Source organism: Phacochoerus africanus, chromosome 10, assembly GCF_016906955.1.
Source record: "Phacochoerus africanus isolate WHEZ1 chromosome 10, ROS_Pafr_v1, whole genome shotgun sequence".
NCBI classification, from domain to species: domain Eukaryota; kingdom Metazoa; phylum Chordata; class Mammalia; order Artiodactyla; family Suidae; genus Phacochoerus; species Phacochoerus africanus.
In genome coordinates, this window is record NC_062553.1 from 16,824,526 (window position 1) to 16,847,768 (window position 23,243).

A 23,243-nucleotide genomic window follows, 5' to 3' on the forward strand; every position below is an offset into this window, starting at 1 on the left:
ATCAAGGCACATGACTGAAATTGCAGAACCGGGGGCGTGGGGAGCATGGAGGGTGGGCTGGGACGCAAAACAGATTAGGACTTGATTTACCATCAGACTTCTCAATAGCCACACTGGAAGCTAGGAAACCATAAACCACATAACACAGATATAACTGAATCACTTTGATGTACACCTGAAACCAACACAACCTGGTAAATCAAAGCAGGAAAAAATAAGTTAAAAAATAATGATTTTTGTTAAAAGAAGGAAAAGCCTAGAAGGATGGGTGCTAGTCGACGCAGGGAGTTGGTCAGCCCCTAAGCTGATCCAGCTCTGCTAAGAAGAAGGGAGTGCCCAGAGAAGACAGCATCAATGCTTGCCCTAAGGTTTATTCATATCAAGGCTGTGGCCAGTCAAGCGGGATCCTTTAATCAGGTCCCTTCTTGTTTGGATACTTGTTTGCTTTCTGAGACTCCAGTCAAGGGTGAAAGTTCACTTACTGTTTGCACAACGACCAGACAACGCTGCCTAAAGCGTGCGGCTCTGTTGCCTGAGTATTCCAGTCTCTGTGTTCCGAAAGCATGGCTTTCCCTGCAGGATTTGGATGGGGGGCGGCCACCTCAGCTTATCAAGTGGAAGGTAGGAGAAACAATTCCCCTTCTCTGGGGCTGGGGTGGATTACTTCTGGTGGATTCTTTACACCTGGGGGAGACAGTAAGAATGAGGGGGGATAAAAAGAAAAGGAAAAGGGGGTGTTCCCATGGCACATCGGAAATGAATCTGACTAGGAACCATGAAGTTGAGGGTCCGATCCCTGGCCTCGTTCACTGGGTTGAGGATCTGGCATTGCCGTGAGCTGTGGTGTAGGTCTCAGATTTGGCTAGGATCCCGCTGTGGCTGTGGCGTTGGTTAGCAGCTGTAGCTCTGATTGGACTCCTAGCCTGGGGACCTCCATATGCTGCAGGTGTGGCCCTAAAAAGCAAAAAAAAAAAAAAAAAAAAAAAAAAAAAAAAGCAAAAGGAAAGGGTTGAAGAACTTGTAATTTTATAATTGAAACTATCCCTTTCACACAGAAGAGGCTCACATTTCCCATGTCCCTTTTCTTAGGCACGAGGGTGGAGGAGGTGAGGGGCTGAAGACCCAGCTGCAGCTGTATATTTTCAGTCAGATCCAACTTGTCTGAGCCCTCAGTGGACATGGGACCAGCTGCTTTTATTGTCAGATTCTTAAACGCATTTGCCGTAACCTCCCTAAAAACAATAACCATTTGTCCTATTGGCTGGAACAGTTTGCGTAAATACCTTGAAAGTGTTCAAGAGACTTCACTGAAGGATGTTCTTCAGGGGGGAGAGGTGCCCTGTTCTTTTCCTGGAGAGTACAAGGCACCCTCATTTCCTGGGCAGCTGAGAAGTAAAGGGAGGGGGGATAATCATAAGATGGCAAAAATCACCCAGGATGGAGATGGAGGTCTGAGTTCTGCCACGCATGAGCCTGTGAATAGTATCCTCCTAGAGGCTCCGTTGCTTTGTGTACAAAATAGGACGTTTAGCTTTTCATACACACACACACACACACACACACACACACACACATTTTTTCCACCTAAGAAATTAGGGATTGTTAATACCTATCATGGGAAACTATTTATTAGGTCAAATCACTGTGCAAACCCAGGCTTGAATAAAGCTAAGAGCATTTCTTGCAGCATATTCCTGGAGCTGCTGTAGCAAATGACCATAAACTGGGAGGTTTAAACATAGAAAGTTTTTCTCTTACACTTCTGGGGCCAGAACTAACCATTTAAGGATGTCATTAGCTAAACCAAGGGAAGCTCATGATGGAGGAGGATGGAGCAGTGTGACGGGTGTCCTTGTAAGAAGAGGGAAATTTGGACAGAGAAACACATACGGAGGATGCCGTGGGACAGCAGATGCAGAGACTGCAGTGCTGCAGCTGAAAACCAAAGAACACCAAGGACCGATGGCCACCACTAGAAGCCAGAAGAGGCAAGGAGTGGTTGCATCTAGAGTCTCAGAGGGAGCACAGCCCAGCCCACCCCTTGATTTTGGACTTCCAGCCTCTAGAACTGAGAGAAACTAAGTCTCTGTGATTTAAGCCACCTGGTTTGTGGCACTTTGTTAAGGCAGTCTAGACAACAAATACCTCAACAAAAACAAGTGAATTAATAAATGAAATAATTACTGCTCGTGGCAGGGCTATGATGACAACAGGATGTTTTGGTCAAGAATTGAGTGAAAGAGGCTACTTAAATTGGGTGATCAAAGAGGATCTCTGTGAATTATTGTCATCTAATCTAAAACTTTAAGGAAGAGAAAGAGGGAGCCATTTGAAGATGGTGAAGATTTTTCTAGACAGAGGGCAGGATGGTCCTGGCATAATTGAATCTCAGCTTCAGCTGCAATTTCCCAGACCTCCAGAAATGAGAACGAGGAATCTCTGCTACAATAATTGCAATGACTGTCATGTAGAAGCTGTCTTCTATCGGGACTATGTGTGTTATGATGCATATATGCTCTGAGATACAAGGCAGTCTCAAAACAATGTCTGGGAATGTCCAGGTTACCAGGGAATCCATATCAATTGCCGCTTCCTTTTTGGTAACTTTCGCCTTTTCCAAGATAATTTCAACTTGGTCAGCGTGGGTGACTTGATGAGGCTGGCCCTCTAGGAGGGAAAACAAGAGACTTGGCTAGTTTTCTTCCCAGAAGAGAGGTCAGACAGAACCGAGAGAGGATGGTAGTGCCCTGGAGTGGAGTGCACAGAATCAGGTTCTAGAAGGAGCACAACATAGACTAGGAAGTTGGGCTCTGGAGCCAGACTCCCTAGATGGTGGGTCCATCTCTACCTTTTACTAACTCTGTGACTTTGGGCAAGTTACTCAACTTCTCTGTGCCGCCTTATCTATAAGATGGGGCTGTTTATGGTATCTACCTTATAGTGTTGCTGCGAAGTTTAAGATGTTATGTGTTAAATGCTTGATGCTTTGTAAGTGCCCAATGCACGGTATTTATATTTAGGTGGAGGGAGGGTTCACAAAGGGATTACTGAGAATGACTGACTTTAGAACTCCACGGGAATGTGGCTGAAACCTGCAATCAATTATACAAGATGACATAGTGGGTTTCAGGTACCAGCTCTCAAATCCTGCTCACTCAGGCCCTGGGAATAAGCTTACTGGTCCCTCCTGAGCTCCCCCCTTCACAGGGTCTCTGTGTTGCTATACCTCTTCCACCTGCACTGGGCTTCCTGCTACCTTATTTATTGTTCGGTCTTTATTTGTGGTCCCTAACCTGCTATTGTACAGGTAACTCTCTATCAGTCAGTAGCTTTTGGAGGAAGAAATTGATCCAATATGTTTTCTCTTTTTGCTCTTTTTGTCAACTCACATATGCCTTTTATACATTTGCTTGTTTTTTTTTTTTTTCTTGCCTATCCTTTTGCGCTGGGTTTGAATCCTAGCTCAAGCACTTACCAGCTGAGTGACTTGGGCTGATAGCTTATACGTCTTATGGGCTTTATTTGTAAAGTTAAGAAAATGATCATGACCATTCTATAGGTTTGGTCTAGGGATGAGAGAGGTCGGCATGTATAACCGGAGCACCAGAGTGCTTGGCACGTAGTACCCACTAAATAACAATAATGACAAGCCCACTAGTAGTAATAGTAATGATGATGATGAGGACGAGGAGGAGGATGTGGTGTTCTTTCTCCTTGCTGAATTCTCTCCAAGTCTGTACTGATAGCAGAGTGACATCTTTGCTCCATTTACTGGGAATGGTCATTTCTTCTCTAGGCTGCAAATTAGGATATACTCCCTTCTTGCTCATTTTTGGCCTGATTTACTAGCAGCTGCTAGGAGAGTCACTGTTTAATTACCCCTTTCACCACTGGGAAGATCACACATGCAGGATGTCAACGTGTGGCTTTGCCAAATCAATGTGGTCTGGGATTTAGAAGCTGAGGTGACCCCTCAGCTTTTTGATTTTGAGACTCTCTGAACTTTTGAGGCTGCTCTGACCTCTAAAAGCCTATAGAGCCTTTGGACATCATAAACATTCCATAGAACTGAGGATCGAGCATGACTTATATTTGCTATAAAAAAAGAAATCTATCTTGGTGATTTCAGTCTATCTCAATGATTTATCATAAAATGTCACTATGGATCTTTTCCTATTTATTTTCGGAATGCATTGCCTCTGTAGGTATCTTTGTTTTCAGACACTCCCCTACAGACCTATGCCCCACCCTCACACAGAAATGGAGATATTTTTGGCTCTGTTCTTTGGAATTGAAGGCACTGTCTGGGTCTTGCAGGTAGAGTGACCAGAAAGGGCAGGACAGGCCTTCCGGTAACTGGGCCTCCTAACGTCCTGACTACTTGCTTGCATATTTTTTCCTTCTTCCTGAACTTGGCCATGTCCCTTGTGCCTATAAGCTGGTCACTTCGCTGGCTAGGGTTTTTAAAGAGGAGTTTAACGTAATGTTGATTATATCAGAGTTGTCTGTGTGGTGCCTTGAGCCTTTCAGAGGAAAGAGCCATATAAAGTAAATAACAAACAAGTGATACAAGCAGAAGCAAAATTATGAATTTTGGGTGAGATGTCAGGAACACTGTAAAACTGGTAAAAATGTCTTTGTTGGATGAAGAGGCAGGGCAGAAGTTGCAGATAATCCTCGTACGTACACAAGTGACTTTCATGCACTCTTTTAAAGTACAGAAAAATTCCCATGATTGTTGAACCCCTTGTGAATCTGACTCTGCCTGTGCTTTCGGCTGCAGGGAGTGTGAGAGACAAAACAGAAGGTAGCTCCATGGCATTTTGTTTACTTCCTTGGTAAGCCACAGTGGGGCTGTGAAAATAACATTTAGGGCCCAATTCTATAGCTCTTATGAGCTTATAACTCAGTGATTTTAGGGAAGGCTCTTAAAGGGTGAACATGTTCTGCAAAATCCTAAGCAAAGTCTAAACTACTCAGTTAACGCCTCCTGGGGGAATCTGAGTTTGTGGTTTTTAAGGAGGCAAAGGTCTCAGTTTTACAAACGCCGTTATCAACCATTGATACTGCCCTGGATATCAATATAATGTTCAGACTTTGATTTAACTGGACTTTGGCTTTATGTTGGCGGATATTGGCGCTGGTCTCAAACTTTGGATATCTATTTACCTTGGTGTGTCAAGGATGAAATCCTATAGTTGAGAAACTTGGGCTTATTTTCGCACTCAGAAAAGTGTAAACCAACTATAATGGAAAAAATAAAAACCATTAAACTATATAAAAAAGAAGGTATGGTATATATACACAATGGAATACTACTCAGCCATAAAAAAGAACAAAATAATGCCATTTACAGCAACATGGATGAAACTAGAGACTCTCATACTGAGTGAAGTAAGTCAGAAAGAGAAAGACAAATGCCATATGATATCGCTTATATCTGGAATCTAATATACACCACAAATGAACCTTTCCACAGAAAAGAAAGAAAATCATGGACTTGTGGTTGCCAAGGGGGAGTGGGAGGGAGTGTGATGGACTGGGAATTTGGGGTGATAGATGCAAACTAGTGCATTTGGAATGGATAAGCAATGAGATCCTGCTGTATGGCACTGGGAACTCTAGTTACTTATGATGGAGCATAATAATGTGAGAAAAAAAATATATATGTATGTGTGACTGGGTCATCTTTCTGTATAGTAGAAAATTTACAGAACACTGTAAACCAGCCATGATGGAAAAAATAAAAATCATTACAAAAAAAAAAAAAAAGAAGAAGAGTAGAGGCCAGCTGTCAACAACTGATTTGACTAGACTGGTACCCACATTAACTAATCAGAGTGGGTGCTAGGTGTGATCAACCACTGGGGCCAGACTTCCATGTAATGACTGAATTTCAGCTTTAGGTTTATGAATGGGACACATCTGGAATATAGCAGACTCTATTTGTAAACTACCATAGAGACAAATCACTTAATTTCTCCAATCCTCAGATTTCTCACGTACAAAATAAAAAAAATTCTATTTTGAAATTTCATTGGATAAGTATTAGAGGGAGAGTTTTTTCTTACAATTTCTGCTTCTTTGGATCTGGATTGATTTCCTCAGTTTTTTTCTTCCAGATTACTAATTTAGGCATTATCTTTGTTCATTCCAGTTTTCAACCCCTCTATTGAATAATTAATAATGGCAATCATATTTAAGTTTAAGGAACACATTCTGTTTTTTTTTTCTTTTTCTTTTTGGCCACACCTGTGGCATGAAGAAATTTCTAGGCTGGGGATCAAACCTGAACCACAACTGTAACCAGAGCCACAGCAATGACAATGCCAGATCCTTAACCCACTAAGCCAGAAGGCAACTCCTAGGAACACATTCTGAGTCTTTGATTGTCTAATTTCTAGGAAGTCATATTTTATTTTTTGGATATAGTCATCCCGCAAATGTTTTTAAGAATGCTAATTAAAAAATTAAGTTCTTTGTTTCCTTTTTTTTTCCTTTTTATATCCACTTTGAAATCTTTGGGTTTTTTTTGTTCATTTGGGTCTTTATCTTTCAGGCTCTTTGTTTTTGTCAAATGGTTGGTGATCCCTGAATACCTATTTACATTTTTGAATGAAAGGATATGTTTATATTAGTAACTTAGTTAGGATTCCTTTGAAGATAAGTAGTTCTACTGAACTGAAACAGTGCTGACCCTATAACTATAAGAAGCAGGGTTCTGTGTAAGTAGGTAGGACCTGTTCACAGTTAGTCTTCTCATAAAGGACTACGTGTGCAGGAAGGGAGCCAAGATTTAGATCTCAATAATTGCCAGATAATGAGGACTTTAAGAAAGAATAGTTTGTTAGCTGCTTTTTTAAAAATGTTTTTATTAGGCCTATTGCTTTTTTCTTCAGTTTAATTGAGATATAATTGTCATATAGCACTGTATGAGTTTAAAGTGTGCAACATAAACACTTGATTTACAAAAATGTCAATTGATCACCACAATATATTTAGCTAACATCCATTATCTCCTTTAGATACAACAAATTTTTTACTTTTGATGCAAATTTTTAGGATCTCCTCTCTTAGTAACTTTCAAGTATAGCATACAACAGTGTTCACTACAGCCATGTAGCACATTACATCTTCAGTAATTATTTATCTTCTAACTAGGAGTTTGTAACTTCTGACCACCTTCATTCCATTCCCCCTTCATGCACCTCTGGAAGGTACACATTTGATGTCTTTATCTATGAGTTTGGTTATTTCTGTTTTCTTAGATTCCACGTGTGAGGTCATATAGTATTTGTCTTTCTCTGATGGGTTGCTTTTGACTTTTGTTCCCCATCTGTGTTACCCTTAAATTTCACAGTTGGTTCTAGAGTTTATTCTACTTTTCTCAACTGTCTCAGTACCTTTGATAGCAATTCCTTCCCATCACATTGCTCACTTTTATTAAGCACATCTTGAGACTTGCACATGGGGTGAAGGCAGCATCAACTGCTCTGTTTATGGAGGAGAGGACCCAGTCAGGCCAGCAGTACATTAAATAATCCTTTAATTAATTACTGTGATGATTACTCTGAGGCCTGCTCTGCGCTCAGCAGTGGCTGACCCACAGGCTCTCAAGGGCAACCTGTCTTAATCCTTGCCAGCCGTCTTCAGTGTGCAAGTGTATGTTGCAATCCTTTGCTTTAGTTTCTCAGACTATTCAATCCTCTTTTTTTTCTACTTGCCAGAAATGCTTGAGTCAATGTGGTATTCTTTGGGGGCTTTTTTTGTTTGTTTGTTTTCAGCTTGGTTGTGGATCCTTTTTAAAAAAATTTACTGTCATTTCAATGGGGTCGTGAGTGGGAGCGAAATTAAATATGTACATTCCACTCCCCATCTTGAACCGGAAGTCCTTATTTACATGCGTTTACTAAGGAAAGTGTCTTATAAACCATGTGTTATTATTTAAAGTTAACAATGAAATTCCCCTGTCTGCTTCTTAACCTTATCATCTTTCTCTTCGTCACACATGCATTCAATCTCTGGAAATTTTCTAGTCCTATACTTTTTAGGAAGAGGATGAGATAACATGAGAATGATGGAGTTTCAGACACCATAACAAGAGAAAATGAAATATTCAGACAATATGTGGAAAGCCATGGTGGAGGATTGGTGTTACGACCAAGAAAGGCTGTATGTCTAGGTGCCTGTTTCTGAGGTCAGCTATTATAAGCCATTTGAATTTTTCATCATTTGTTACCTTCCTTTATTCTGGAAACACAGGGTCTCCATGCACCAAATTTCCCAGTACCTTATCTGGTTTAAGGGCTGAAATGTATCTGTTGCAATTGCTGTTGGTGCATGTAGGTTATTTATTGATGATGGTCTGCCTTCTTGTGTATTCTTTTCTATTGGTAAAGTTCTTGATACAGAATGGATGGTTATCACATTTGTTTAGTAAAAAAACATGTTTATTTGTACTATGAAAGTACCACAAAATAATTGCATATTTAAAATATACAAACAAGCAAAGTATAAAATAGAACAACCAGTTAGGTATTTTCAAGTTTTGAGTATGTACTTCAGCTCTTTTCTAAACATTCACAGACTTTCATGATATCACATAATTTTGTTCACCCTAATGAGAATGTTCTGTAAGTGGATTTGGTTTCTGTAGCCACTTATAAATATCCTGATAAGCTATAATGTCTGCCTCTTTTCCCTTCTTCTGGTGCCCTTTCTCCTATCTCTATCTTCTTAAACACATGGATGTTACATAGGAAGCTAAATGTGAGTCAATATATGTAACTTTGAAAAATAAGAGAAAATTTACTGCATCTCAATCATTACTTTGGAGTAGCATTCTATATATTGTCCTAAATATCTGTACATAAATTAATTTGTCACCACTAAATTCATCAGTTAAGATGGGACACTTGTGTATTTGGATGAATATGTGCCAGCATCATAATGGAAAAAAAAAAAAAGCATTATTTGTGCTGTTCCTTCCTGGGCCTGTCCATCTGGTAGGGATTCCTTTCCAGGTAAGATCACTGGTGCACGAGCTTAAGCAATTCTTTAAAAATTATTAGGTCATCACACAGTGTCCAAGACAGAAATATGGAACTCATGCTAGACCCTTCCTCTTTCTCTCTCCTGTATTTAACCAATTATTTTTTGTTCTGTCTCCCGTAAACCTCTTGATTACACCTTTCTTCTCTATTACCACTTCCTTTGTTTTAGTTCTGGAACTCACTATCTCTTGTTTTAAATTCTCCTTCCCTCCCCTTCACTCTCCTCCAGTCTCTCTGGCACATTGATTTTAGCGTGGTCTTTTAAAATTCTGAACACACCATTCCATTTGTTGAAAGATGACATGAGTTATGAGATCAAACAGACTAGATTTGAACCCTGACTCCGCCACTTGCCAGTGTGTGATCCTGGAAGTTACCTAAGCTTTATATGTCTTGTTTCCTCATTTGTAAAGTAGGAACAGTAAAGGTGACTCTCTTGGGGTTGTTGTAAGTATTAAATGTGTTTATGAACATCAGATGATTAGAGCATTCATGCTGGGCAAACAGTATGCATTCAATACATTTTAACAATTATTTAAAAATTTGTTGTTGTCTTTCTGTCTGCAGAATACTTTCTGGACATCTTGCACGGAATTGAAAAACTCCGTAATTTTACCTCTGACTACATCCCCAGTTTCATCTCTTGTTTCTTCTTCATTCAAATCTTGTTCTTTGACCAAAATGAAGCACAAGTAATTCTTTAAATGTGCCATGACCTTCATGTACTGTTGCACGCACTGTTCCCTCTGCTTGAGTGCATACCTGACATTTGGCATGAGCAAAGACCAACAGAGGACAAAGATCCAGGCTTCCTAACTTGCAGGCTGGATCTTTTCCTACTGCAGCTTACTGCCTCTTTTGTCTTTATCCTTTATGCTGCTCGTCTCAGTATGTGATATGAGCTTGACAGGGATAGTAAGGTGCTGGGGAGTGAGGTGTGGCAAAGGAAACGCCCCAAGAAGTTTTTCATACCTATAAACAATGTATTCTTGCATTAATTACTTGGAACAATATGGGTAATATGTCTTTTTTACCTGGGGGCATTTGGACATAACTCTATGATTTTAAGGATGACTAATATCATGAGCGGCATTGATACGGACAGAGCAGCTGAGTGTTTTGAATGGCAAGGGAGCAGCTGGGGCCCTTATTTTCCTTCTCCTCTGCTATGTAGGCCTCTGCCTTGGGGTGCCCTAAAGTAGCTGAGCAGATCTGTATTGGCTTTGGATCTTTCTCAAGGTGTCTGCTCTTCCTTTCATTAGTGTGAATAATCAGAGTTTGATTATAAAGTATGCCTGGGCCAAATACAAGGGCTTTTAAAATTGTCTGCTGTTTTAGATTATCCAGGCCACTGATCCCCCTTCCTTAGCATGGATAATTGAGAGTGGACTGGGCTGAAGAGTGTTAAGCAAAACCAATTGACAAAATAAATGAGATTTAAAAAATCCTTTACATTTTAATAATAGAAAAAAAAACCAAGCTGGATTTTCTTCTTCTCTTTTTAATCTAAAACAGCCTATCTTATATTTTGAAACTGTAAATTTAGTTGATTCAAAATAGGAAACTATTTCCTATGATGCACCCATTTATAGTCTATTTAAAATGTATACCAACCACAGTAATTACTTAATGGAGTTAGGGGAAAAATTGAAAATACAGACAAGAGGTTGGACAGTTTCAGATTCAATGTCAATTCCTCTTATAACCATGTTTATGTTTCTACTAGGTGGCAAGGAGAAGGTGGGAGTAACTTCAAATTCTCTCTCTTTACTGTGGAGGCTATAATTTTTTTGTCCCTAATGAGCAATAATCATGTGGAGAAGGACATTTCTTAAGTGTTTGTGTAAGGTTAACAGGACTCTGATTTCTGGAACTATCTGATCTCACCTGCTTCTCATTTTCAGCCTTTGACACCATCAAAGGCTCCTGTGCATCCTCACAGGCAGAGAGAAATGTATTTACGTGTCACTTGACTAGTAATTCAGAGGATATGCTCTCAACGGAGCAATGTTGTAAACAGAGGATGGTGTCACTGAGTGCCCTTCAGGTGTGTAATGAGATAAATAGATTTGGGGGGTTGGCCTGGGAATTTGGAACATAATGCAAGAGGCCATGGTGAGTTTCTACACAGGTGACTCATAAGCATGGCTTTTGAAACATTTCCCATTATTATGTTGGGAATTGCCAAGCTAAGGCTTAAAGTCTCCCACAACACCTATGAATAATCATTTAAATACAGGCTTTGAGACTTGGGGGGAAATGAGCATTATTTACTCTAAAGACAATAATCTGCCTTTGGAGTCATCGTAGTCCATCATACGGATGCATACTTGGGGCTCTTTGAAAGGGCAATATTTTCTCTCGATGGCCTGTCCCTTTATATATCTTATAAATTGTCATCTGTGTCTAGATGGCAGGCACAGTTTAGAGATATACAGCAGCCACTCAGTATCAGAGTGTGGGAGACTACAGCTCCACACGGGGTGAAATATTAGAAAGGGGCTTTGGCTGTGGCCTGTGTGTTTGTGTGAAGTGACATGTAGATGGATGTGACAAGGGCTCTAGTGTATCCTCTGGTTCTTTGTGGGGCCAAGAACTTGGCAAACATAGGCACACAAAACATTCTTTTCGCCCAATTGAGTTGATGAAGGAAGAAAGGACAAGTTCTCCGTGTAGAAACTGTACACCTGGGCCAAACATCCTCCAGGGTCATCCCAGGACACTCTGTGGCTCTAAAAGACCAGGTACAACTATACTAAAACAATCATTTTATTCACCTTGTATACCTCCAGACTTTAGCGCCCACAGTTTATAAATATCTAATTGGGAAGAACTACATAGAAGTGATTCAAGAAAATACTAAACAATTATCAGGTTGGCTTTCCGTTAGATGATGGCTTTTCTCTTGGCTGGAGAGAAATTTCACAAGAAGATTCAGAAAATATCTGCCTCCATGTTGGACTTGGAGGCCCAGTTTCCCTGGCATGAATTAGCCAATTAAATGAAATTGAATGGCTACCTTTACTTGAATTAATACTATGTAGTTCTTCCCAATTAAATATTTATGTACTGTGAGTGCTAGAGTCTGGAGGTGTACAAGGTAAATAAAATGATCATTTGTATCCAGCATTCTCGTGAGGGAGAGAGGCATACACATGACTACGATGCGAGGTAACAGAAGAACAAAAAAAAAGTCTGTTGGCGCCTAGGTGGGAAGGCTGGGGCTATAAGAATAAAGCTGGGGAGGATTGTATGCCTCCTAAATTGAGCTTTTCAGGGGAAATTTGTTTTATTTTTCAGGGAAAGTCACAAGGAATGACATGTTGGCCAAGAAAACATTTTGAGTCCAGACACAATAGTATGAATGCTTATGTTATTTGGGGGAAATGTATAGCCACGTCTAGTAAAAGGAGGTAAAATGTTTAGAAATCTACTACTTTAGAATGTATGAGAGTCACCCAGAGTTCTTTTTAAAATGTAAATTTGGGGTCCTAGTACCAGGTTATAAAATAGTGGTATTTACAAATGGGGCCCAGGAATTTACATTTTTAAAAAATAAGTACACTGCATTTTACAAAGGCTTTTACCAAGCGTTGAAACAAAAGCCTGAAGAGCTACTCAGAGCTAACTGTTTTCCAACATGACTGTACATTAGTCATTCTTACCAACAATGGATGGGAGTTCCAGTTACTCCACATGTACGTCAGCACTTATTATTGTCAGTCCCTTTGATCTTAGTCACATTGGTAGGTAGGAATTAGTATCTCACTACGGTTGTAATTTACATTTCCCTGATATCTAGTGATGTTGAATACTTTTACCTGTGTTTTTAGGCAATTTGTATATCATCTTTTGTGAAGTGTCTGTTAAATATTTAAAAATGAATTGTTTGTCTTTTGCTTATTGCACTGGTAAGAGTTCTTTAGATATTTAAGCGCTGTGTCAGAAATGTTCTGTGAATATTTCCTTCCAGCCTTGACATGGCTTTTTGTTTTCTTTCTTTCTTTTTTTTTTTTTTTTTGGTCTTTTTGCCATTTCTTGGGCCACTCCTGAGGCATATGGAGGTTCCTAGGCTAGGGGTCTAATCAGAGCTGTGGCCACTGGCCTACGCCAGAGCCACAGCAACGCAGGATCCGAGCCACGTCTGCAACCTACACCACAGCTCATGGCAACGCCGGATCCTTAACCCACTGAGCAAGGGCAGGGATCGAACCCACAACCTCATGGTTCCTAGTCAGATTCGTTAACCACTGCGCCAGGATGGGAACTCCCTGTTTTCTTAACTGTATCTTTTGGAAGAACAAAAATTTTTAATCTTGCCGAGGAAAAGAAAGATGTGGTTGTGTGGTTGTGCTGTTGTTGGCTTGTGTTTTGAGAAAGACTGCCTGCCACTGGCCATGTTTTCTGATGATACAGTGCACGGCAGGACCTGGAATCAGAACAGTAAATAGGTCCATGTTGTGATGCACATAAGGCACCAGGCTAAGGGGTTGGTATTAGGATTATGTGCAATGAGTTTTTGGTAGCTTCTTCTTAAGCGCAGCAAGTAGTATGATCAAGTCTGTATATTCAAAATCTTTTGAGTACAGTGTGGAGGATGAACTGAAGGAGGGAACCATGGAAGCAAAGGAACTGATGTCAGGCAACTGCAACAGAGGAGGCAGATGATGACAAAGACCTGAGTTTGAACGGAGGAGACCAAATGGAGAAAAAAGCGGAAAGAGACATTGTGGAGGAAGAACCGAAAGGATACGTTCATAAAAACGATCTAGAGTGTGAAGGAAACAGAAGAAAGATGAAAGCGACTCTTGGCTATCAGATTAGGTACCTTTCTGGCAGATGATGCTATGAAGAGAGAGAAAATATACTGGAGAAGAAGCAGGTTTGGAATTTGGTAGAATTATAATAGGTTCACTTTGAGATTCCCTCGGGGTATGTACATGGAAACGCCGAGGAAGTGACTGGAGATTTATATCTCCCTGTTGTGTTGAATGTGCTGGTAGTCACCACTGTATGGCTGATTGTTCGAGTCATAAAGAAAGAGAATTCTGGAAATGGGAGGAAATAAATAGAAAAAGGAGCAGTTTGCAAAGTCTGATTAAATGCTGCAGAAGAATGTGAAAGAATTAGATGAGTGGTATTCTTCCAGAATGTGAGAAAGAGTGACATTGTTATAGAATATGAGAATACTAGAAAGAACTTGAGCAACCGTCGAGTCCAGTGGTTTAAAAAATTTTTTTTTGGCCGCACCTGGCACATATGGAAGTTCCTGGGCTAGGGGTTGAATCAGAGCCACAGCTGCCAGCCTATACCACAGCCACAGCAATGCCAGATCCTTAACCCATTGAGCGAGGCCAGGGATCAAACCTGCGTCCTCATGGATACTAGTTGGGTTTGTTACTCATGAGCCACAATGGGAACTCCTAAAATATTTTTTAATGCAGTTGAACTTGGTTTTCAAGGAAAATCAAACTCAGAACTTTCATAAAACTGACACAGATGGAGCATCTCTAGTTGAAGAGAAGGGTGGGAGAATGTAAGCCTGCCCACCTAGTGTTCCCTTCTTTACCACTTCTTCCCCGCTTGGCAACTCCTGACTCCTTTCCAGGGAATGTGGTTTTTATTTTTATTTATATTTAAAATTTTTATTTTAAAACATTAAAAAAATTATCTTTATGGCAGAAGTTCCCGGGCCAGGGATGTAACACACTGAGTCACAAAGGAACTCCCAGAATGTGTTTTTTAAAACATCAATGTATGTTCCTTATTTTATAGAGGCTAGACTATGGATTGATATAATCAATGTCAATGGCGTCATGATGGAACACAATGTGGGAAGGAACATGATATGGGAAGAAGAAACAAAGCAACAAAAGGCAACAGGGAACTTGAAGCCAGCCCAATGGTGGAGACAATACATGTTTTCAAGGGACAGGGGTTAACATGAGTTGTGACATTCAGGGAAGGCGTTGCAGAGGTGGTAGATTTTGAAAGGCTAAGAGAATATTCAAGGATTCAGTGTCTTGCCCATTTAAGTGTCAGAGCTAAAGGTTTGTACCGGGTTGGATGGAGAAAGTTGAAAATTGGGTCTTCTCCAACCTCTACACAATTGAGGATATTGTCATTGATTTGCATCACAATATAGCTCTGACCCCATCCAAATTCCAGCAGAAGTGGAATTTTAGTGATGGGATGAGTGGAAGAGTCAGCGAAGGGCAGCAATAGCTTCCCTTTCAGGTAAGAGGATCTTCAAGAGGGACAGCCTATTGGGAATTGATATCATGATAGCTCGTCTTAAAGTTCTATTTGCAAGACAAGCGTGCTTTTCTCGTTAGAATGCATATTTATTTAAGAAGACTTGTTTTGAGAGGTCTCTGATGGAAATCCCTTTTTACTGCCAGCTGGAATATAGTAGAAACTATTTGTAGCAACTACAATCATTCCTCCACATGAAAACTTCAGAATACTCTGTATTCCGGGAGTTGTTTTGAGATATCATCTGAAATGTGCCAAGATTAAAGACTGACCCAGTGATTCCTGGGGGACCATGAGGACAGTCAGTATATGAGTCAAAGGAGCTTCAAATCATTCTTTTTGGAATTTGCTGCCATCAGAAAGTTCTGTTCTGGAATAAGCAAGCAGCTACGGGTTCCAGGCTGGTGTCTTCTTAGAAAGACACTTACAGGGTATAAATCCTTTGAAGTGCATTTTATTGTACAAGTTGTTGTGTTTAGAAAAAGCCTATTAGTTTGTTATTAAGTGGTCTATTTAATAGTGTCAATAAATTCTCAAAGAGAAGACTGGGTATTGTTTTTTGGATGTTTTAATGGTCCTGGTTTTCTAAGTTACTTGGCCTTAGCTGATTTGCTTGACCTTTGTTTGTTTTAATGGCTTGGAAAAAATTCCCCCACTACACAGAAGTTGCTCTTTGTACATGTGATATAAATATGGAAATTATTTACATAAGTTAACTAACAGTATTTGTATGATCAAATCAGGTCTATGCAACAAAAATGAATTCGATTGTGAAAATTTTAGAGGAATCAGAAAATTCAAGTAAAATTTAATTTCTTACAAAAGGCTAACTTATTACATTTACTATTTGGGGTATAATTATAACTATGTAATGACTATTCTGAAAAAGGGCTGGAAGATTATACAGAAAATATTAATACAGCAGTGACACAATACAGTAGTTGCTGGTACCAGTGCTTCTACACTTCCCTGGCTTAGGAAAAACAAGAATTCAAATTTGACTTTCATAAGCAATGTGGTCTTGTTTTTGTTACTTAAGCTTTTTAAGGTTTACTTCCCTCAGATGAGTAATATCTACCCTCTGGAGGTCACTGGGAGTAACACATGAAATAATTTAGGCAATCTCTTAGCATAGGGCATGGCAATTTTTCAAGAATTCTTTAAACGTTAGTCCTTAATCATCATTATATTTACTTCCATCAGGACTGCCACACCACTGCTACCACCACCACCACCACCACCACCATCACCAGAATTGTCACCATCATCATTATCATCCTCAACACCCTTAAGTGATGTGTTAAGTCTAGGTCCTCCAAGAAGCAGATGCCAGGATTCTATTGGACATGGAAGAAATTTATTCAAGGAAGTATCCATGAAAGAAACTGGAGTGGGAGCCAGGAAAGTTTTGGATGGGGATCTGATGAGTGAAGGCGTGAGGGAAGGAAGAAAGGAAGTTTGAATGAAGCATTTAGACTTAAGTGCAGTTCAAAGAAAGTTTACCCAGGTTTCTGGGGAGTCCTTGATCCAAAATTGCCTATCAGAAGAGTCCTGCATCTTCCAGGTCCAGGCTTGTCATAGCAGTCTTGCCACACTCATCATTAGCTGGGCCAACATGGAGAAGTATGCCTCAGTGCAAACTCTAGCACATGTGATGGATTTCAGGGCTCAGCAGATGGGGCCCTCAGTCAATTATACCCACTGAAGTTGAGGGTTTGCAAAGTGTGTTCTTACGGCGTTCACAGTTGTAAGTCATTTAAAAAAAAAAAATCTTCCTTTTTTTTTTTTTTTTTTTAAATTTCTACCTTTAACCTGCCTCACTTTAACATTTGAGAGAAGAGGCAAAATAAAGAATTTAAAATATTTCCTTTTGTTTAGGTAACCTGAACTGTTTGAGACTTGCCCAAATCTCACAGTAATTCCCAGCTTTTTACTTTGCTGGAATATTTTGATACAGTCATGTTATTACTTCAGCTGGACCTTTCCATGCAAAGTTTTATTTTTTTGCTCCTACCTTAATTTCTATTTAGAAACCTGATTTGATTAAAGAGTGAAAGTTTAAGTGATTTTAACAGGATTCAATTAAAATAGGTTATTCTCGGGGCTCTGAAAATGGTAACTGGCCCTGGGCAAATTGGAACAAAAGTTATAAAATTCGATTGGATGCATCGCAACATTTAACATCTTTAAGGAGGACGTTTTGCCAAACAGATTCAATTTAGAAATATTTAGTGGAGGTCATCAGCTTAAGCACCTAAAAAATGTCATTGTTTGTTTTTTTCCTCCCTTTAGTTAGAGCTCAGATCAGGACACCTGGACTCTACAAAATAAACAATTTGTGGTAGGACCTTGAAGAAAGTCAATTAGTTTCTGTGACTTTACCAGTAGGTTAAAAAGGAGATTGTAATATTGGTGAATAATGTGCTTAGAGATGTTTGCATAAAAGATGCTTTGTCATTGTAAAGTATTATTGAATATTTATGGTCTACCAGACTGAGCCAAATGGCCCAGAGGAAAAAACAGTCAGATTTATGTAAACCTTGTTCAGTGTCCCAGATCCTTCAAGATGGGTGCTCTATGAATGAATGAATAAATAAATGGTATAAACATTAGTTTAAATTTTGAAAGTACATCAATATCATCTGGGGTGTTAGCCAATGTGCCTGACCTTTGACATTGAAATGAAATGTCTGCCTCTAGGTGACCGTTTCAATCTCATAAATATTTTTAAAGCCAGAGGAATTGACGGCAAGTAATGTTTTCTTAGAATTTTGGGTCTGCAAATAAAGGTAAACTGTAACTTTACTTAAAATCTACAAGAAATGATTGTCTCGCACCCACAGGGTTGCTCTGAGAATTCCCAGACTGAAATCGCATATCTTAGACTTCTTTTCTTCCCTTTCCTTTAAAAAGCGTTTTACTCACGGTCTGCACAGGAGCTTTCTATCACTTTATTGTGATAAATCTGAGCCTCAAAGAAATAATAAAAAAAAAAAATTAGCTGTAAACACTGCCCAAGGACTTAATGGATCTTACTGAGCCACGCAATGCAGATGTATTGGGACATAAATAGGTAATAGGAGATAAGAGGCACAGAAGCAATTTGTTTGGACTGGGTCACTGCTTAATCCAAATGGGTTCAACACAAGAATTCATGAAACGTGACAGTGGGCCAAGAGGAACTTGCTGTGACATTTCAGACTCCCCTACCTCTTCTAATTAGCCATTTCAAGTATAACAAAACTTAGATCACATAAAGATTTAGTAAGACCCGTGGGTACCAAGTGTAGACCTCTCTGTGGGGGATGGATGGTTCTGCTCTCCTCGGGCAATGGACTATGACTCAATAATACCTCAAGTTGGGCCTTTAATTTCTATGATACATTGATTCTGAACAGCATTTTTCTCAAAGACAAAAGCCACAGCAGAGTTCCCTTATGACACAGTCTGTCATTAAATGGGTTTGGATCTATTACACAGATCTAAATATACCTTAGCAAGTTTAATGAGATATTTGAAAAGCTAAAAATCACGTATGGAGAGAGCTTGCTATCATGGGAACTATGGTAATAATAATAATAATAATAATAACAACAATAAGTGACTTTTTAAACAACTACTATTTGCTGCATTTCCTATATAATTATTCCCTATTTAAAAATAAGGATACAGTTTCAAAGAAGTTAAGTTGTCCAGGGTGAATTAGTATGTGGGAGTTCTAGAATTTTTAGTTTTAATTACAGATGGAAAAATAAACCCATGTTCCTGTTTGGGCAGGTTGTCAGGAATTCTTGCTTCATTAATTTGTGGGCTTGACATTCTTTAGGTGCTAATACCTGTCTTCAGGTTAGCTCTCCTATCTACCTACCCTCAGCTCTTTTCTCTTCTTCTGGGAAATGGAAAGTAGGATTGAAACTCCAGAATCATGCCTTAGTATCGTCACCATTATATTATTCGTGAATATTTGTTGATATGATAAAAGAAAGATCCAGCAAGCATCTGAAGCTTGTGATTTTTTTTACTAATGAAAAAAGAATGCCATTAGCCCATTTTCATGAATGCCAAGTTTTTATAGGTATTCTAGAAAACATAGATCAACATGGAATTAATTAAAAGGAGACATTTGAATTTAACTGACAAACAGAATCGATTTACCTGGCCCAATTCACAGAGTAGATTTAGGGAGCCCATTATTTTGCTTAGTTATGTTGTACAATGAAAATCTGTAATTTGAAGTTGATAAGAAAATAATGAAAATAAAATGAGTGTTTATAAAATTTTGGGGTTGATTTGCTTCTGGAATTAGGCCAGAATTCCCAGGAGTTGAGGTTTCTTGGGGTATTTTGCGTCTCACAGGAGGAAATAACAGATGAAAGCATGGCGCTCTTTGTAATTTTTATGCATCAGAAGCAAGAAAGAGTTAAAGGGTTTATTTAAGTCTCGCAAAGGGTGTTTTTTTCTGGGCAACAGCTATTTGAATGTAGGACACTTTTTGCATTTTAAGCACTGTTTGATCCCTTGTCCCATAGTTATGTAATAAGAGAACTTTATTATTATTATTTTTAAAAGGGAAATAGAAAAAAAAGCCTGCTGGAAAAAAAAAATGCTTGCCTCTAGGGGGACATATTTATAGTGCATTTTGTTCAAGAGCCATCCCCCCCTGCTCCAAGGTTCTGGAACAGGATGAATGTCCTCCTCAAGGTGCTGAATGACCAGAAGATGACAGGATGTAGGCATGAGAGGAACCACATGAGATTCTCCAGCCACAGCCAACGGGTTGGATGGTCACCAGCCTGGAGAGTCAATGTAGCTGGGGGGCCAGCTAGTCTAGAAAAGAGACAAGCCCTGTGGATATCAACAGGGGCAGGGAGACAAGGTGTTCCTAAAAGGACTAGTTACTCTGAGATCCCTCCTTAAGAGAGAGAATAGCCTGGTATGGTAGTTATAAATACTGTTATCCAGCATCAACAATTAGACACTGCCTCCCAGCCAGTCAGTTTTAAAGGCCTCGAGTCCCATAAGGCAACCAGTACATTTTCTCAGCAACACCGCCACTCAGGAGGACCCAGGCATTCTTATCGTTTTCATTTTGCAGATAAGGAGACGGAGGCAGAGAGAGGGTGAGTGAGTTCTCCAAGGTCACAAAGATAGTGAGGCATAGCATTAAGTTAATATACAGAAAATGTGAATGGAGAAGCCATTGAGTGTAGTCAGGGCATGATTTGGATCAGCTTACACCAGCCTACAGTTTTGGTTTTATCACTCCTTATACTCAAGGAAGCTTCAGATTCTTCCTGTCTCAAAGGGGTAGACTCATAAGGCAAAAAGCATGCCATGGGGTTCAGGGTACTGTCTCCCAAACCATGGCAGCTTCAGAAGTGTAGGAGTTTGAGAAAGTGGCAGAAACAGGAAGGTCACTCTGACCTTCTTCCCCGGAAACAGTCATGAAACCTTCCCGTGCTCTCCCTCTACCTGGAGGAAAAGGGCATCCTTATCTCAGAAGACAGGGGGACACTGAGAAAAATCTGAATAAATGAGCCTTGCTAAGTTTCCCCCACATGAATGCATACTCTTTGACCTGTCACATTCCTCCCCAACTACATGCTCTTCATCAAGCCCAGCATAAAAACACTCAGGTTTAACCATTTCATTCAGTCTCCATTTCCTCACGAAGCCTCCCATGTCATGTAAAACTTATATGAAATGAATCTGTATGCTTTTCTCCAGTTAATCTGTCTTTGTTTAATTTTCAAGCCCAGTCAGAGACCCTTAGCGAGTCAAGGAAAAAATTTTTCCTTCCCTGCTCATGTAAAGTGCTGAGCAAACTTGCTACCTCATGGCGAGGGCTTAATAAATGATAACTATAATTATCACCATGATGCTTTTTCTAGTGTTCCATTCCATCCTTCCGAATGGGGCTCAGATTAGCACAGGGGCAATCAGAAGCTGAAGCCAGTCTGGATGAACGCAGGGCTCTGATGGCTGAAAAGAAGAGTAGAGGTTTTCTTTCAAAGACTGAGAAAAGTGTCTTGCACTAGATGGGGTAATTCTGTGCATCAATGACTGAATGCAGAGACTTAATTGAAAGATAAAAGAATAATTGCCGTAGAATAGCGGAGGCAAAAGCAGGGAAGACAAAAGCTTTATGTTAAGCAGGACTGCAGTAAATGAAGGAGGCTGAGGGCTGTTTGTGGCTGAAGACATTACGGGCATCAGAAACAGCAGAACAAGTTCACAGCTGGAGCCCAGAAGGTTGAATCCCTGCACCAGGATTAAATTTCCTTTCACTATTTATTCCTAGAAGGCTTTATCATTCCCCAAATTACTAAGTCAGTGATCAATTTACAATCAGGGTCCATTATACATTGTAATCATACAGTCCACAAGTACCATACTTGGGGCATACTCATAAAAGCAACTTCTCTTCCCCCCCCACACTGTCCCTTTATTTTTTTTTAATTATTATTATTATTTTTTTAAAGAGCCGTAGGTGTGGCATATGGAAGTTCCTAGGCTAGAGGTCAAATCAGAGCTGCAGCTGCTGGCCTATGCCACAGACACAGCAACGCGGGATGAGCTGCGTCTACGACCTACACCATTAAGGATACAATGCTAGATCCTTAACCCACTGAGCAAGGGCAGGGACTGAACCTGCATCCTCACAGATATTAGTGGGGTTTGTTTTCTGCTGAGCCACGATGGGAACACCCTCAACTATCACACCTTTATGCTTACCTAGTGGGGATAGTTCTTCCCTTCCCTTTAGGAGAAAACACAGAGGGGCTCTGTTTCTCTGGTGGCCTTAAATCTTACTGTGTACTAAATATTTTCTTCCTTTTTAAGAAAACTGAAATAGAGTTAATTTACAATGTTGTATTAGCTTCTGGTATACAGCAAAGGGATTCCGTTCTACATATACGTACATACATTCTTTTTCATATTCTTTTCTATTATAGTTTATTACGAGATATTGAATAGTTCCCTGTGCTATACTGTAGGACTTTGTTGTTTAGCTATCACATTGGATATTTTCCATTTGTCCATTGAGATCCACTCCCTACTTTTCCTTGCTCTTGGCCCTGGGAGCCAGCCTCTAAGTAATGCATTGTCCTTCGGCTTCAGCTTTTTTTTTTTTTAATTTTAATTTAATTTATTTTTTTGGTCTTTTTAGGGCCATACATACACACAGCATGTGGAAGTTCCCAGGCTTGGTGTTGAATCAGAGCTGCAGATGCCGGCCTATGCCACAGCCACAGCAATGGCAGGTCCGAGCCACGTCTGTGACCTAGACTGCAGCTCACAGCAACGCTGGATCCTCAACCCACTGACCAGGGCCAGGGATGAAACCTCATGGATCCTCATGGATACTAGTCGGGTTCATTTCTGCTGAGCCACAACGGGGGCTCCTTTTTTATTTTTTTAAAGTTTTATAGAAGCATAATTAATTTACAAGGCTGTGATAACTTCTGCTGTACAAAAAAGTGACCCAGTCATACATATACACGTATCCATTCTCTCCCAGATAATTTCCCCACATAGATTTTCACAGACTACTGTGTCGAGTTCTCTCTGCTATACAGCAGGTCCCCAATGTCCAATCATTCCATATACTTCAGTGTGCATATGTGAATCCCAACCCGCCAGTCCATAAGTTTTTCAAAGTCTGTGAGTCTGTTGCTATTCCGCAAATAAGTTCATTCTATCCTTTTTTTTTTTTTTTAAGACTCCACATAGAGTGATATCATATGATGTTTGTCTTTCACTATCTGACCAACTTCACTTAATGTGATAATTTTTTGGTCCATCCATGTCACTGCAAATGACATCATATCTTTCTTTTGGCTTCAGTTTGGACTTAATCAATCGGAAGCATTAGCAGGAGGTGGTAGAGTTTGGGTGGAAGGAGGGAGAAGATGAAGTATTTATTCTTTCTGT

At 39.8% G+C, this 23,243-nt stretch overlaps 1 protein-coding gene across 1 annotated transcript in view; it reads left to right on the forward strand.

The window, feature by feature from the left end:
* Positions 1-510: 510 nt before the first annotated feature.
* LOC125137784 (cytosolic beta-glucosidase) overlaps positions 511-23,243 on the forward strand; it is a 113,939-nt gene continuing 91,206 nt past the window's right edge. Inside the window, exon 1 of the mRNA XM_047798838.1 lies at positions 511-621. Within this exon, the coding sequence (XP_047654794.1) occupies positions 564-621 (58 nt within the window). The 5' untranslated portion in view covers positions 511-563. The remainder of the gene's footprint in view (positions 622-23,243) is intronic.